Source organism: Paramormyrops kingsleyae, chromosome 6, assembly GCF_048594095.1.
Source record: "Paramormyrops kingsleyae isolate MSU_618 chromosome 6, PKINGS_0.4, whole genome shotgun sequence".
NCBI classification, from domain to species: Eukaryota; Metazoa; Chordata; class Actinopteri; order Osteoglossiformes; family Mormyridae; genus Paramormyrops; species Paramormyrops kingsleyae.
Window position 1 is genome coordinate 5,174,467 of NC_132802.1, and position 14,407 is coordinate 5,188,873.

Below are 14,407 nucleotides of genomic sequence, written 5' to 3' on the forward strand. Positions count from 1 at the left end.
CACATGCGAGGTGAAAAACAAACAGCAGCAAACAAACAGCAACCAAAAAGAGTCTGATGATCAGTAGAGTAAAAAGGGACGTGGAGGAGAGGAAAAAAACTGCACAGCGCGGTATCAAGGCATGTTCAGAGCAACAGGAAGGGGGTGCTGTCTCTTCAGCCGTCATCTTGCAGCAGCGATAATGATGAGTACGTAAATACACCATGCGGCACGCAAAAGCAAGGCCAGCTCCTCGCCAGTCCGGAGGGAGAATCAACAGCACATGGGAAAAGCCCTTTACTCAGCTGATGGCCTGAAATGGCATGAAATGGAAGCTTGTGTGTGTGTGTGTGTGTGTGTGTGTGTGTGTGTGTGTGTGTGTGTGGCTGCCTGTCTGTCTGGTGTTTCCAAATTCATTTTCAAATGAATGAATTGCACTACTGCTTTCTCCCACTCCTGTGATGTCAGCTTCTGTTTGGGCTGTCCTGGCTTAGCGTAGCGCTCTCACTGGGCACCCTCAAGGTGCTGTGGGGGGGTGGGGGTGGGAGGTACAACTGCGCTAACGACTCTTCTAGTCTGACACGCCCCTCCAGAAATCCCATTCTTATATCGGTATCCCTAAAGGATTTAACAAAAGACCAATACCATCAAGGAGACTCACATCACCAAGGCGACTCACATCACCTAGATGTTCCACTGAGAGCCACAGGACATCCTTCATTAAACTGCATAACTCCTCTCACTCCAGTGGGAAGCAGACCTCCACACCATCGAGTATTGGGAGCACTACTGGGAGACTCTCACAGCTTTCTTGACACTTTTGGACTCTGCTTTTAATAAAACTTATGAACAGTCTGCTTCATTCTTTTGCACATTTACACAGTGCCCTATATGCACCCTTTCCACATGCACACTCCCACTTTAGTTACATATCTCATCTTTTTATCCTTTTTGGTCTTATTCTTATATTTTACTTGTATTGTGTTCTATTTGTGTTATACTTTGATTCCTTGTTTTATATTGTAATCTTTATTTTTAGTATTTTTAAGCTCTTTTGTTTAATCTTGCATGGTGAGAGCTACGCCTTGGCACAATAATTTCCCTCAGGATGAATAAATTTTATCTTATCTTAAGAATACATACAATAAAAATAATGATAATCCAGAAAACACAAAGAAAACTGATGGGAGACAGGAAATGGGAGCACGAGTTCAAGCTGTTCCTGTCAGTAAGGCTCCATAACCGAGACACATGGTGAATTCAGGGTAATGTCCACCACGCAGCTGGTAGAGGAGTGACTGCTTCTGCAGGGTGTTGCCATGCTAGTTACCCAGCATTTCTGTGCCCTGACAGAAAGCATTGAATGCGAGTCCCCCAGCAGACCTGAGCGTCGTCATGGAGATGGGAGAGGAGTCGCCGGGAAAGCACATCATCTTAAGCTACTCTCGATTGAGCTGAGTCAGGGACACGCAGTGCAGGGACTCAAGGGGAAAAAAAAATAAAAACACAAATCTGAGTGAAGTTTTGGCCTCCAGATTTTACTTGCAAGATGCATGTGAAGGTTAGGATTTCACATATCCATAAAATACAGTACTGTATGTACACCACTACGTTCTACGAGGAAATACAGCATTTTATGGATTTCATGTTTTCCATGTCAGGAAAAGGGCTGGAGAGAAACCGGCCACTTCCATCAGATGCCTCAGTACAGGCTGTCAGTACTCGCACTAAGTGCTCCATGTACCTTCTATGATGAATGGTCTTGACTTTGAACTGTTAAATGGATCTCCTGGTGACATGGGAAAAAAAAAGATTGTGGAAAAAGGAGCATGTATTAATGGAATGATGTCACCGGCGGCCCCAGTCCCTGTTAGACTGGGAAATCCATACTGGGAGAAGAAGCCTACTGGTTGCATGCTGCTCCGTACCCATTAAAACACAATGTTCTCTGCTCAGCTGTGCTGCGAGACGAAAGGCACAGCAAAGGTGCCACCCCTGTGCTCTTAGCTTCATGTTCAGGGGTCTGTGTCTCTCTGAACCGCACACCGTCACATCTACAGTACTGCTGTCATTCAGCACGCATCATTAGCCCAAGCGAGCGACAATCTCACTCCTTTATAAGGCTGGAAAGGTGGTTAGATGCTTTGCAAAAGAGCACCGATGAAAGAGGGAACAAATAAACTAAAATAAGAAACACCTCCGTCTGCATTTGTCCATATCTGCAACATTTTGAGCAAACATTCGCTGAATTGTCTGGCAGATACTCCAGTCTAGTGGAAATGAACGGGCTTCCGAGCCGAAGGAAGCTGCCGTCTCAGCCTCAAGCTCAATCCCTAAACACGCGCTTCCATCTGCCGCTTATAAGCCTCACTAGATACTTCAGCGGAGCCATTCAGATCAGGCACCCAGCTAAAAGGTAGAGCAGGACACCCCCAGGGAAGTTTAACTGGCTGCTGTTAGGTTGTTTACAGGGTCGGCCGGGGGGACTGAGGGACGAGATTCATGGATTTATTTAGATGTGTCCCTTTCCGCTTTGGGGAGTTTTTTAAAGTGGCCTTTTTTCATGCTATATGTCTTTTCATTTAACGGTTTTTGTTCACGTAAACCCCTGCTGCCTCTGTGCTGCCCCGGAGCCCCCCCCCCCCTGAAACTACACTCTTTGTAAGTCACTCCATCACTCCATACAGACATACAGTATCTGCCAGGCAACGTAAACCCAACGTTTGCTGGGGTCCCTCATCAAGAGCATGGGGCCCCTGCAAGTGAACAAAGTTGTGCGGCAGAGGTCTTGCATCTGCGGGGTCTACGCGTCCCCCCCGCCCTAACATCTCGGGGGCTGGGGACCTTGGGAGCTCACCTTCCATAGGCGTGTTGGGGTCAGGCCGGTTGGCAAACACCACGTCCACGTAATCTAACTGCAGCCGCTCTAGGGAAGCCTTCAGCCCTACACAGCGGGAAGGGCACAGAAGTTACAGTGAAACAAATGCTGAATACCCAGAGAATCATTACACCGTAAGTTACAAAGCAGCGGGATATGATGCCGGCATCATAACAATCCCTAACAAGGCTGAAAGCTATGGGACTCACTTACCCTCTATTATATGCTTTCTGGATAACCCTCTTTCAGTTTCCGCCCTAAAAAACAACACAGAACAATATTACACCACTCAGTCTGTCTGTCTTCAGTGCAGATAAAGTCAATTATTTGCAATGCGATGAGTCAATTAGCAAATAGCCGAGAACAATTCAACACGGACTGCCTACAATCGCGGGGGCCAGTTTGCAGAACATGCATAATAAGGGCTCAGCATTTGATCGCATTAGGCAGGCATGGCGTCTAGAGCCGAGGAGAGAGGCGACCTCCCTACTGCCTCTGCTGAGCGGGACACGGCACACCGAGTCTCCACTGGAGTCGCCCAATTAGCAGGTAAATGCAGCACTCAGAAACATCAAAGGCTCTTCGGGGTTTTCATCCTGCATTGCAGGGGAACCTTTAATTGGCTCTCAGTGAAAGAGCAAACTGCCCAGGAGATCCCTCCCCCCCACCCCCCACACAGGAAGCTATTAAAGTGCCCCCCCCCCCACCTCACAAGGGGATGATTCAACTGTGCCCCCTGGGGGGGCTGCGAACAACCAGATAGGAAGCCTCGCTTGCTCTCTGTCAGCCCACAGCACCAATGCCCCCCCACCCCTCACCCAACAACCATCGAGTTTTGAGTCAATTAATCGAGGCCCCGCTTTGTGTGGGTTAGTATTGGGGAAGGACAGAAGTCTAGGTGTGGTCTGTAGCCCCCTCCCCGCCGTGTTGTTCTCATCAGGTTCTGCTGACGTACTTTCCACCCCAGAATATCTTGGTGGTGATGACCAGACTGGAGCGCCTGTGGAACACAGGAGCGCGCAATAAAAATAGGGGAATTAAAAAGGAAAATCAGACGCCTAAGCATGTAAGGGGGACATCTGTTACTGCATCACATATCCCAGCAAACTCATTCACACCATGCACTCCTCATTTTTGTTTCCATGGCTGCTTTTTTTCATCACAACCACCCTTAATGGTGAACAGTGAAAGCGTGCGACTCTGCTGGACAGACACCAATAAAAGGGCTGAGCCCCCAGATTGGTAAAGCCCACTTACACTACTCTTTTGATCCTTTCAGAGTATTGCAATAACAGATATACTCACTGAGGCCTATTAGTACAGTAATAGGGACTCAAACCTGCAACCATCTGGTGATAATCCAGGTTCCCTAACCACAATCTCACAGGGCCCACAGTGAGCCAAGGCCTTTAACGTGGGCACTCATTTCGTGAGTGTGAACAACTTCTTCTCTCTAGATGACATTTAAGGAAAGCGATGCAGATTAAAACCAAAACGTTCAGTGGACCATACCTCCATCCCTTCTTCTTGATTATGGTTCCAAGGACCACTTCTGCCCTGGATAAGAGATGAGAGTCATCAGAAATCAGTGCATCTTCTCAGGCGTGAGATCTCAGGTTTTTCTTGCATGAATATTATTATTACTGTTAGAATAAGTTTTAATTTGTATTTCTGCTGTACAGTAGCATTGAAGTAACTTGCTGGAGGTCATAGCCCAGGAAAAAGTAAATAAGTCATGAATAGTGAGCAAGCAAGGGAGTGTAGTACTCTAATAACAGACAAACGACCCTGCTGCAGAAGCCCCGCCTTCTTTATGAAACACACAGCTCTCTCCATGCTCACAGCTCAGTGGTGGGGTGACCTGTGGGTCTCTGCAACTTGCGAAAGTGTCATGTTGCGAAAAACCGCGGTGCTACTGTGGCTTCCGAAAGAACTGTACCACTTGATCCCCCCTGGGGATGTTTGAAATAGGTCATTGTGACTAACAGTCAGAGCAAGATTATGGTATACATGCGAGTATACATGCGAGTATACATGAGAGTATACATGTGAGTATACATGAGAGTATACATGAGAGTAAACATGTGAGTATACATGAGAGTATACATGTGAGTATACATGAGATTAAACATGTGAGTATACATGAGAGAATACATGAGAGTAAACATGTGGGTATACATGAGAGTATACATGAGAGTAAACATTTCATACTCAATGCAGACATAAAAATAGTTAATTCCACATGGGAACTCAAGCACTTCGCACAAAAACAGGATGATCTGTTCAGTATGTCGAATGTAAATGCTGAGCAGAGACTGGAATCTCCCACTTCCAGATATTATCACACAACGCTGTTCATAGCACAGCTCTCTGTGAGGTCTATCCACTTTGACAGTAACAACAAAGCTGTCATGCCAAAGATGGCTGTGAATACTGTGAATACTGTGAATACTGTGAATATGGTGAATACTGTGAATATGGTGAATACGGTGAATACTGTGAATATGGTGAATACTGTGAATATGGTGAATACTGTGAATACGGTGAATACTGTGAATACTGTGAATATGGTGAATATGGTGAATACTGTGAATACTGCGGACATTGTCTTGGATGAGGATGACTGACTTGTTTCCGTAAGCATACTACCATGGTGATAGAACATTACAATTGAGTGATGCAATTCCATACACAAACACAGATATAAATGTCTCTATTGTTTTCAGATTTAGTTAGGCTGAAAATTAATTCACGCATTGGAGTTTTTCCTTAAAATGAATGTTTTAATCCATTGAAATCATATGCAATTTATCAACTGAAGAATGAAGGATTTAATTTGGCTGAGATATTTTTTCACGATTTCATGACCTCTGAGATAAAGTGATCGGACAGGGGTCACCATCAGGAGAGATTAAACCGAGGGCCACGATTCATCTCCATTACAAGGCTGTTCAGTGGCTCAACCCCATTAAAAGTAACTTTAGACCCAAGGGCCTTCAGCACCTGCAACCTAACAGAAGTGATGATGTTCGTCTTCATTAGTCCTGACGCGCAGCTGAGCCCGGCAGCGGTTGCCGCACTCATGGTGAAAAGGGACGGAGGTTAACGGCCACTCACTTTCCTGCGGCGTAAACCTCCGCCGTGTCAAACAGGTTGATCCCGTTCTCGTACGCCAAGGTCATCAGCTGCTCCGCCATCTTAAGGAGGCAGGATAAGGGAGACAAACAGCGGTCACTTGGGGAACTCCTGGGGGGGCTGATAATCCTCCGAGATGATGCCCGTATTTATTACCAGAGAGCTTACAAACCCACAAAAAGGCGGCCTTGAGTGATCTTTGACCCCTGAGGGATATTTCTCCTCATATTTACCATGAACTTAATTAATATGAACTTTTGCTTTTCACTGCTCAGCATGTTTTGTACTTGGATGGTTTTTTCAGCAAGTTTGACCGTGTTAATATTTTATTTATTATTCAAAGGATTTAAAGGTTTTAATTTATTTTGGTTCAGTGAAACGCTGCCTGCCAGCTCTTTGCAAAGAGCACAGACTTTATTTAAATACCAAGCAGCATTACCTGATCCCACGTTTTACTAATACGGCATGACAGCAGCCAAAGTACAACATACAGAAAAAGGAGTCCTTTCTCACCTCATCCGTGACCTGGCCTCCAAAGGTGACCCATGTTCCTGTAGAGAGGCCACACGGAGAAAGCATTAAGTCAGACAGTGATGTTTTTGACTCGAAGGATCCACGGATCAAACTGCCCGCCCAGCAGAAAGCATAATTTGCTTTATGTACTTCTTAGAGATTAAAAAATATGAGTCAATTACAAAACAAAGGTAAAAAATAACAAAAAGGATGTGTCAAGCCATAAATCTTATCTTGAGATTTCACATGGGTCTCATCACAATTTTCCCTTTCCCTACTTTTGACAAAATGCAGAAAATTGCATTGTTGTTATCCACTGTCTCCAGTTCCAATTGACTTCTTTCAGTCTCATTCTATTTGTACAAAACTATAGAAAATACTGGGTGTTCCAGATAATGATGCTATTTCTGTGGGAAAATGACTCGGTTCTTAACATGTCCATCGCCTACCTGTGACGGCATTTGCAGCCCAGTCTGATAAACTAAGAAGAACCTAGAAGATTCCCTTTGCTGGGCTTCCTTTTCACGCCGTACACTTAGAGCTCCCCTCTTGCAGACCAATCCTGTTCACACATACACACTCACCTAGCCCAAGGCAGGAGACTCTCAGTCCAGATTTTCCAAGGTTTCTGCAAAATTAAAGGACATTATCATCACGTCAGACACAACACTAGCAAAGCCATTAAGGCAGTTTAGTTCCATCATAACGCGTTATTTTGGGAGTGGTCAGTGAAAGAGTTGAGGGTGATTATCTAATACTATCTCATTGAAGCTCTCTAGACATTCTCCACCCTGAAATCCAGTGCCACCAAGGTAACAAAGACCTTGGATGAGCCTCCTGCTCTGAGACTTTAGCCAGTCCCCCTCAGAGAGAAGGTCTGGACTTGCCCATGGAAGCCGGAAGCAGTATTTGACAAAATGGACCTTCATACTAATGTCAAGATACCCCCCACTGACCAGACATCCGTGCCCATGGTCTGAGCTGGTGTCCAGCTGGTAGGTGGCGTAAAGACGGGCAGCAGGGCTGCCAAACCCCCATCGGTGTCCTTGTGGTGGGGAAGCGGCCGGGGGAAGGCCTATCAGTACTGACACAGCTCTGCCCCCATGCTCCAGTCTGGCCCACAGCACCTAGTCACAACACCCACCACGTCCACTACCCACAGATCTCTCACAAAGACCCAGGGCTCGGATTCAAAGCCATACATCGAAGGAGCAGAAGTCAGACAGACGCGTTGCTCATCGCTGCAATGTGTGCGCAGATGCCAGCTACCAGAAATGCAAAACATGCATCTATTTTTATAGCCTCTTCTTCCTAAGGAATATCTGAGATTTGAAGTTTATTTATAACTGTCCCTGATGTTCTAAAAGTTATGTTATGCAACCATGGCAAAAAAAAAAGACAAATATATAAACAGTAAGTAATTCCTATTAATACTGTTTATATGGCGGAGGAGAGGTAAACTGCCTCTGAACACTCAGTTATCTGGGAAGTGGTTTATGCAGGTAAAGCCAAGCTGCGGCCGTGTGGAAGGAGGATTATTGATTATACCTTCCAGGCATTGAACGACTGATGCAGAAGGTGAACCTACAGCCACGTTTAGACGGAAATAAAGCAGATAAATCAGTACTGTCATGACATTCAGAACTCTCCAAGCTCAAGGAAGCACAGACTGAAATGGCGAGTGATAAGCACCTTGAGATACATGTATATATCACAAGCTGATAAGAAGGTGAGCTGATGTTACACATCAAGGCACGTGTATCAGAGGTTTTTGAGTTTCTGCTCTGTTGAGGCCTCTCCTTCACTCGTCTTCTGCTCCTTTGGGGACGAAAGTTCGCCAGCGGGTCTAACATGCACCAAACTTTGCAATAAACTTTGCAGGGATCCCAAAGGAAGCACACGAGCTCATCGACTTCCAAACGGCAAATCCGCTAAATCTCCAGAGATAAGTTTTAGGAGATGGTGACAGTCTGGGAAAAGAAGGTTTGGCTGGGTAGGAATGCTTGCTGATAATCTGTGAACTGGGGGACTATACAATAATCTCTCTAAAAAAGGAAAAGTGATTCAAGTCTAGCAGAAAAATCAACAGTGTTTTATGCTGTGAGAAGCTGACTTCCTGGCAGTAAGACAGAGTGCAGCAATATGAGTCAATAAATAATGTAAATTGAGGAGAACTGGTGTTTGACAGTTCATTCCTTATATAAACGAAGCAGGACTGATATTGGTTATTTTACTATATAAGCAATACTGCTGCCCTTGTTTGAGAATGACAAGAATAAGGAGCAGCATGGCACCAAAGTCCACTCACAAGACTGCGAGAAGGTAACATCACAGCCTGAGAAGCCGCAGGAAACCAGAGGCTTGGCAGGAAGGAGCACGGGGTCCGGAGTCCGGCTCCAGTCCGGAGGAGAGCCTGCGGAAGATCCCCGGAAGATCCCCGTGGGGTTCTGGGTCATGTTCGCGAGGACAGACGGTGGCAATGCAGAGCAGACTGTAAATATCCTGCATGCCCCCCACACCCACACCCCGGCAAAAGCTTGATCTCGGCGTGTGGCTGGCGGCAGAGGTATGCGAGCACTTAATAAGAGAGCAGCAGTGGCAGTGGGATTTCATGCTCAAGCTGATGAGGCTCGAGGGCACAAGAGGGGCAAGCTGCACTGGGTGGAGCCTGGGAACGGTGGGGAATGTTAACTGGGGGGGACAGTTAATCCCACGTATATTTATCTATCAGTCGACTAAGGTTTGCTCTATTTAAGTCAAGGTTTCTCAGGAAATTCTGCCAAAACAGAAACTCAGTGTTAGTAAAAGCTTAGCTATTCTGAAAGCAATGATCCCAAAAATGATCATTCACCGCACAGCGCATACACACCATCCTTCTGCGGCTCCCAGAGTGCCCTGGGAGTGACAGCCCCGACTGCGCAACGCCAGGACTCCGCCAGGGCGCGTTCGGAAGGCGCTGTGACCAGGAAGTGTGACCAATCTCGCTGGGGTGCTGTGCCAGCAAATTCGAACGGACCAGAGAACACAGTGATTAATTTTTAACGGCAGCGGCCGGGTGGGATGATAGACAGCCACACCGACTCGCAGGCGTGCTGATTGTTATTGCCGCCGGGCAGCTGCTGACCAGAGCAGAAGTCATTACCTGAGACTATGGGACCCCCCCCATTATGGCTCTCGGTATCTGAGGGGGTCTGACTGCATGTGAAAGGGAATGACACAGTCTATATATCCAGAATTGGGTTGGTTTGTGTTAAATTGTCACATGCAATCTCACTCAAACAATGAAAAGAATGAGAAAAGCCACAACTTCTCATGACTTTCCCTTCATTAATTATGATGAAAACCAGCAATTAGCACTGGCCTCTGTAATTAAGATGGATTGTGAGATGTGGGCTAAGCAGCAGGAGCCTTTATGTTGCACAGTGCCCTGTGAGAAAGTCAAAGGCAAAGGGACGATTTGCTTGCCAGGTGCGGTTTCTGAAACTAAGGACATGTGCAGCCCTCGTTCATCAGGTATGTAATACCCATGTGTGCTTATACAGCATGACTACCAATACTAATACATTCATAATAAAGTTCTCAGCATTAAATTAACACTGAGAATTTTGCTTCGTAAACATACTCACTGACATGGGGCTCCCAGAGTGCATTGCTACTGACATTAGACACTTCTAAAATGGATTATGCGAAACTGGTTGAATAGCGCAGATAACATCACCCATGCCTGTATCTCTGTGCTGCCTGCTGCATTCCAAGGCATAATACATGTAAAAAGCCATAAAAACCATTGTCCACAATAATAAAAGATTTTCTAATAACACAGAACAACAGACACTGTTCAACCTGTAAGGAAAATGATATATTATTCATGTTACCCAAGCATCATCTAACCGTTATGTTTACATAACAAAATCTGATCATTAACGAGCTAAGACCGACACAGGTTAAATACAGACGAGGAATATTCCAAATCCACGATTAAGGCATGTAGGAGCCCCGTGTTTGATGATTCACGGTGCGCGTGTCTTTAGAGAACCGCCCCCCACGCGCGGACAGAAATGGAACGCAAACGCCCAGCACACATCTACGCATACAGTGACGCGTTGGACATGCGATGCACCACTCAGCATGCATTACATGCCACACCTACTACACGCACACATGATTCCATGAAAAACTGCTTAATACAGACCACTATGCTTGCTTGTATCTGAACATTTAAACACTTTTAATCCAAGACCAATATGAACACAGACCAAGTTCTGTGTTGGGATAAACCAGGAGCCTCTGGTGCTGTCTGGTAACAAACAGTGGAACCAAACTCCATCCTTAAAATGTATACCCTCCATCAAATCAGCAGAAATAATTCTTGTTACCAATATCCAAAGTTTCTAAACAGCAGCTTGTTTAATGCAATATGAGGCATAATAAAATATCAAGCTGATGTAGGTTGAAACTATCAACAATTTTGTGCAGTTATGTGAGAAATTCTATGGCATTGCGTCACTCACCAAACAGGACTGGCATCTGCTACTCCAAACTGCACAAAGGCATACAGACTTTGTGAAACCTCTTCCAAAATTCCACATGGGTGCCCTTTTAGAGGGGAAGGTAACTTTTACAGTATTTCATCAGGCTGCTCTTCCTATTCCAGTTTGCCATTTCGAGCCAAAATCACAGTTCGCACTTCATGGTTTTTTTTGTTGCTTGCTGGTAAAAAAGAATCGAAAAGCATTTTCTATAATCAGAAGTACAGCCCAGCCTCTGGGAAAATAACGAGAAAAGACAATCTACCATCAGCCTCGCCATCTGTCATATAAAAGCTACAAAAGGATAAAACGTTGTGGGGCAATCCACACACAAGTAACTGATATTCAAAGATAGTTTGCTGAGAGGATTAAAAAAACAAAGTAACAAAGAAAAAGAAAGCCTAAGGAGAAGAGGCCCAGAATCCCAGCAGAAAACTCTAGTGCTTCACACATACAGTATGCAGCATTTATGTCCATTGTGCGATATTATGCTCACAAACAGCATAAACGGTAAACACATATGGTAACATGTACAGCACTGTAACCACACAGGAAAGAGAAAAACAATGTGCATGGACATAAATTATGGTGGTGGTGGTGGGGGGGGGGGTTGTAGACCAATCAATACTCCCTCCCCACCCCACCAAAATCATTATAATGAATGGGTGGAGACCTCAAACCCTCCTGTGCTCAACTGAATGTAAAGCCTTTACTCATGTGGGCACTAGGCGTGTACTTGGCTCTGGACCTGCACTTATGAGATGTTTACAGACGCAAGTGACCCTGTTACCGAGCACACAGAGCATTCTCAGACCTCTTCCTCAGTCTTTGTGACTCCCCATATTCTAAATCTTAGCCGGACATGAAGAGTCTAAGACCATAAATTACGATGAGGTGTAAAATGAAGCAGAAATGAAGGCTGAGATGACGCTCTGACACACTTCAGTGATCTGCTCCCAAACCTACAGTTTAATTTACAGACAATAACCTACGACCTCCTTATAATGAACTCAATGAACAATAGTTTATCATTGCGCAAAGTCAGCTAATAGACAGAATGAATAGTAATCACACATTAACCATTAAGAAACCACCTAATCATAATTGATTAGACGTGCTTTCCATGTGCATGGCTTTTGTCACTTGTAGAAAAATAGTACAAACTACATGACTCAGCTGATCCTGACTTACCTGCCTATGCTATACCTGCTATACCTGCCATAGCTACAGCTAAGGAAATAATACCTGCTATACCTGCCGTAGCTACAGCTATGGAAATAATACCTGTAAAAATGTGTGACCGGTGTGTACCAGCATCCCTTTGCACTTTCACATGCACTAATCCACACTCATGAACAATCATGCATCTTGCTGTCAGGTTCCATGCATAGTTTAACAAACAAATTCACAAAAAGTAGTGCTTTAAATAAAGCATAGACTTGCCTCGGGTAGCAGGGCAAACAGGATCAGACATGGGGATGGGAAAAAGTAACCGGGACGTTTTTTTTGGTTTGCAGAAACAATTTTAATAAAATTAACTTAGCAGCCAGGGGAGAAAACAAAAGATAGCCATTTTTGTGTCAGCACTAGGGGAAACGCAGCAGAAAACGAAGACATCCTTGACGTCACGGAATGAAATAAGATGGAGGTCAATGTCCGGATCAAGCACAAATACTGGTGCAAGAGAAAATTCAGTCATAATGTCAGTGAGGAAATTGGCACTGGTGGTCAGCTTTGCTGTAACGTTGTGTAGGAAGCCGACAACCTGACTGTCTGACGTACTCATGCTTTTCATTGGGTCTTGCAGATCTTATGTGACATCACCACAGGATAATGTCCTCAGGTTAACGTCCTTCACTGCAGCAGACCTTCCTAATCAAGCAGGAGGATGGATCTCTACGTGCAGCCGCGGTGTCTGGCTGAGCGCCTGAGGTGTATCGGAAGCTGTTCTGCTCGGTTACGTAATTCTGACATTCTCTCAGCCACCCAGGGATCAGTCAGGTGAGTGGAGCAGGCCTGGCCGCAGCAGCGTGGACGGTCCTCAGTGTGTCCTTAACTACATATCCACAGCCCCTCTTCACACTGACACTCCCCCCACAGAGTGTAATGTTGGGGAGGGGAGCATCCCCCTTCATACCCCCATAAAAATGAAGGGACACCATCAGAAGCCCACCACCCCTCCAGATGCATAGAAGTTCTGGCAACACTCCTGATTGGCTGAGTTGGCCAGTCATGTTGTGATTTTGACGGAGGATTTGGCCAAAGAAGAGTCCCCTTTAAAAACAGAGCCCCCTCCCCTTTAAAGCCCAACCCAGGGCTCCATGGGCAATAGTTACATAACACATTTTAGCATTTACTGCAATACAGCATCAAATCCCTTCTCCATGGGTAATTCAAAAGGTTTTGGAAAATTTCATTACTACAAACTGTTCTAAATACATAATTAATGTGAGTAGATGGAACTTTCCTCTACAGCACAGATACAGTACATTCTTGATGTCTCTGTGTTCACAAAACTATCCCTGTGAATGTCCTACGATGGCCTTGCATCCTACCCTGAGTGTGCTTTCCCATCACACCAAGTACCATACTTTCGATACGGTACTTTTGGTACTTTGGTGTGGGACTTGAAATACTTTCTTTGTCGATTGGTTACGCAAATAGCCTGCCTCTGAAACACAATACAAACGCCACTTTGTAATAGATTTACAAACTCGGAAAGCAACAATAAACAAGGTACAAAAAAATGTGATCTAATATCCGCATATAGTGTGCTGTCTGTCACGCCCGGCTCGTCCGATCCTCATGTGTGCCACGCCCCCCTCATTACCTCGTGTTAATTGCCGATTGTATTCACCTGTTGCCTGTTATGTTCAACTTGTTCCGTGTATTTATTCCCCAGTATTCCCCAGATCTGTCATTGATGTTTCATGTTGGTTGCTGTCTGCCCTGATTAAACCCCGTGTTATAGTATTCACGGCTCTCTCATCCGATTCCCCACTTGCCTCGCACGCCAATCGTAACACTGTCCTGCCGATGTAATAAATAGTGGGGTATTTATAAAGCAAAAGGGAGTTTCATACATTTCTCACAAATCCATCTAGGTGTACTATAAAGCAGAAAGGATGAAAATGATTATGATTGTCTCGGAAAATGATTGTCTCCGCTCATGCAAAAGCAGCAGAGGTAAAGTTTAACCTGATTTATAAACATATATTAGATAATCTATAAAAACAATAATAATTAAAATTGCAAAGCTATCTAAGGTTGTTTTTCTATGACAGAGTAAAAATGTTTTAGAGAAACTAAAACTCCCTGTGCTATAATGTCCATACAGAATTGAAAGTAAGGAAAAGCCTGATCTTAATCTACT

The 14,407-nt window shown here is 44.9% G+C and overlaps 1 protein-coding gene across 7 annotated transcripts in view; it reads right to left on the minus strand.

Annotated features, from left to right (window-relative positions):
• The window catches only part of kcnab2b (potassium voltage-gated channel subfamily A regulatory beta subunit 2b), an 86,972-nt gene that overhangs the window by 11,468 nt on the left and 61,097 nt on the right, over positions 1–14,407 (minus strand). For 4 of the 7 annotated variants that reach the window (XM_023841530.2, XM_023841529.2, XM_023841524.2 and 1 more), the window contains 7 exons: positions 7,090–7,133; positions 6,506–6,543; positions 5,975–6,054; positions 4,370–4,414; positions 3,813–3,857; positions 3,071–3,114; positions 2,837–2,923 (listed from right to left, as the gene is read on the minus strand). In XM_023841530.2, coding sequence (XP_023697298.1) covers positions 2,837–2,923; positions 3,071–3,114; positions 3,813–3,857; positions 4,370–4,414; positions 5,975–6,054; positions 6,506–6,543; positions 7,090–7,133 — 383 coding nt within the window. Of the gene's footprint in view, positions 1–1,723; positions 1,769–2,836; positions 2,924–3,070; positions 3,115–3,812; positions 3,858–4,369; positions 4,415–5,974; positions 6,055–6,505; positions 6,544–7,089; positions 7,134–14,407 lie in introns of all 7 variants that reach the window. The other 3 variants (XM_023841527.2, XM_023841523.2, XM_023841525.2) reach the window with 1 other exon arrangement.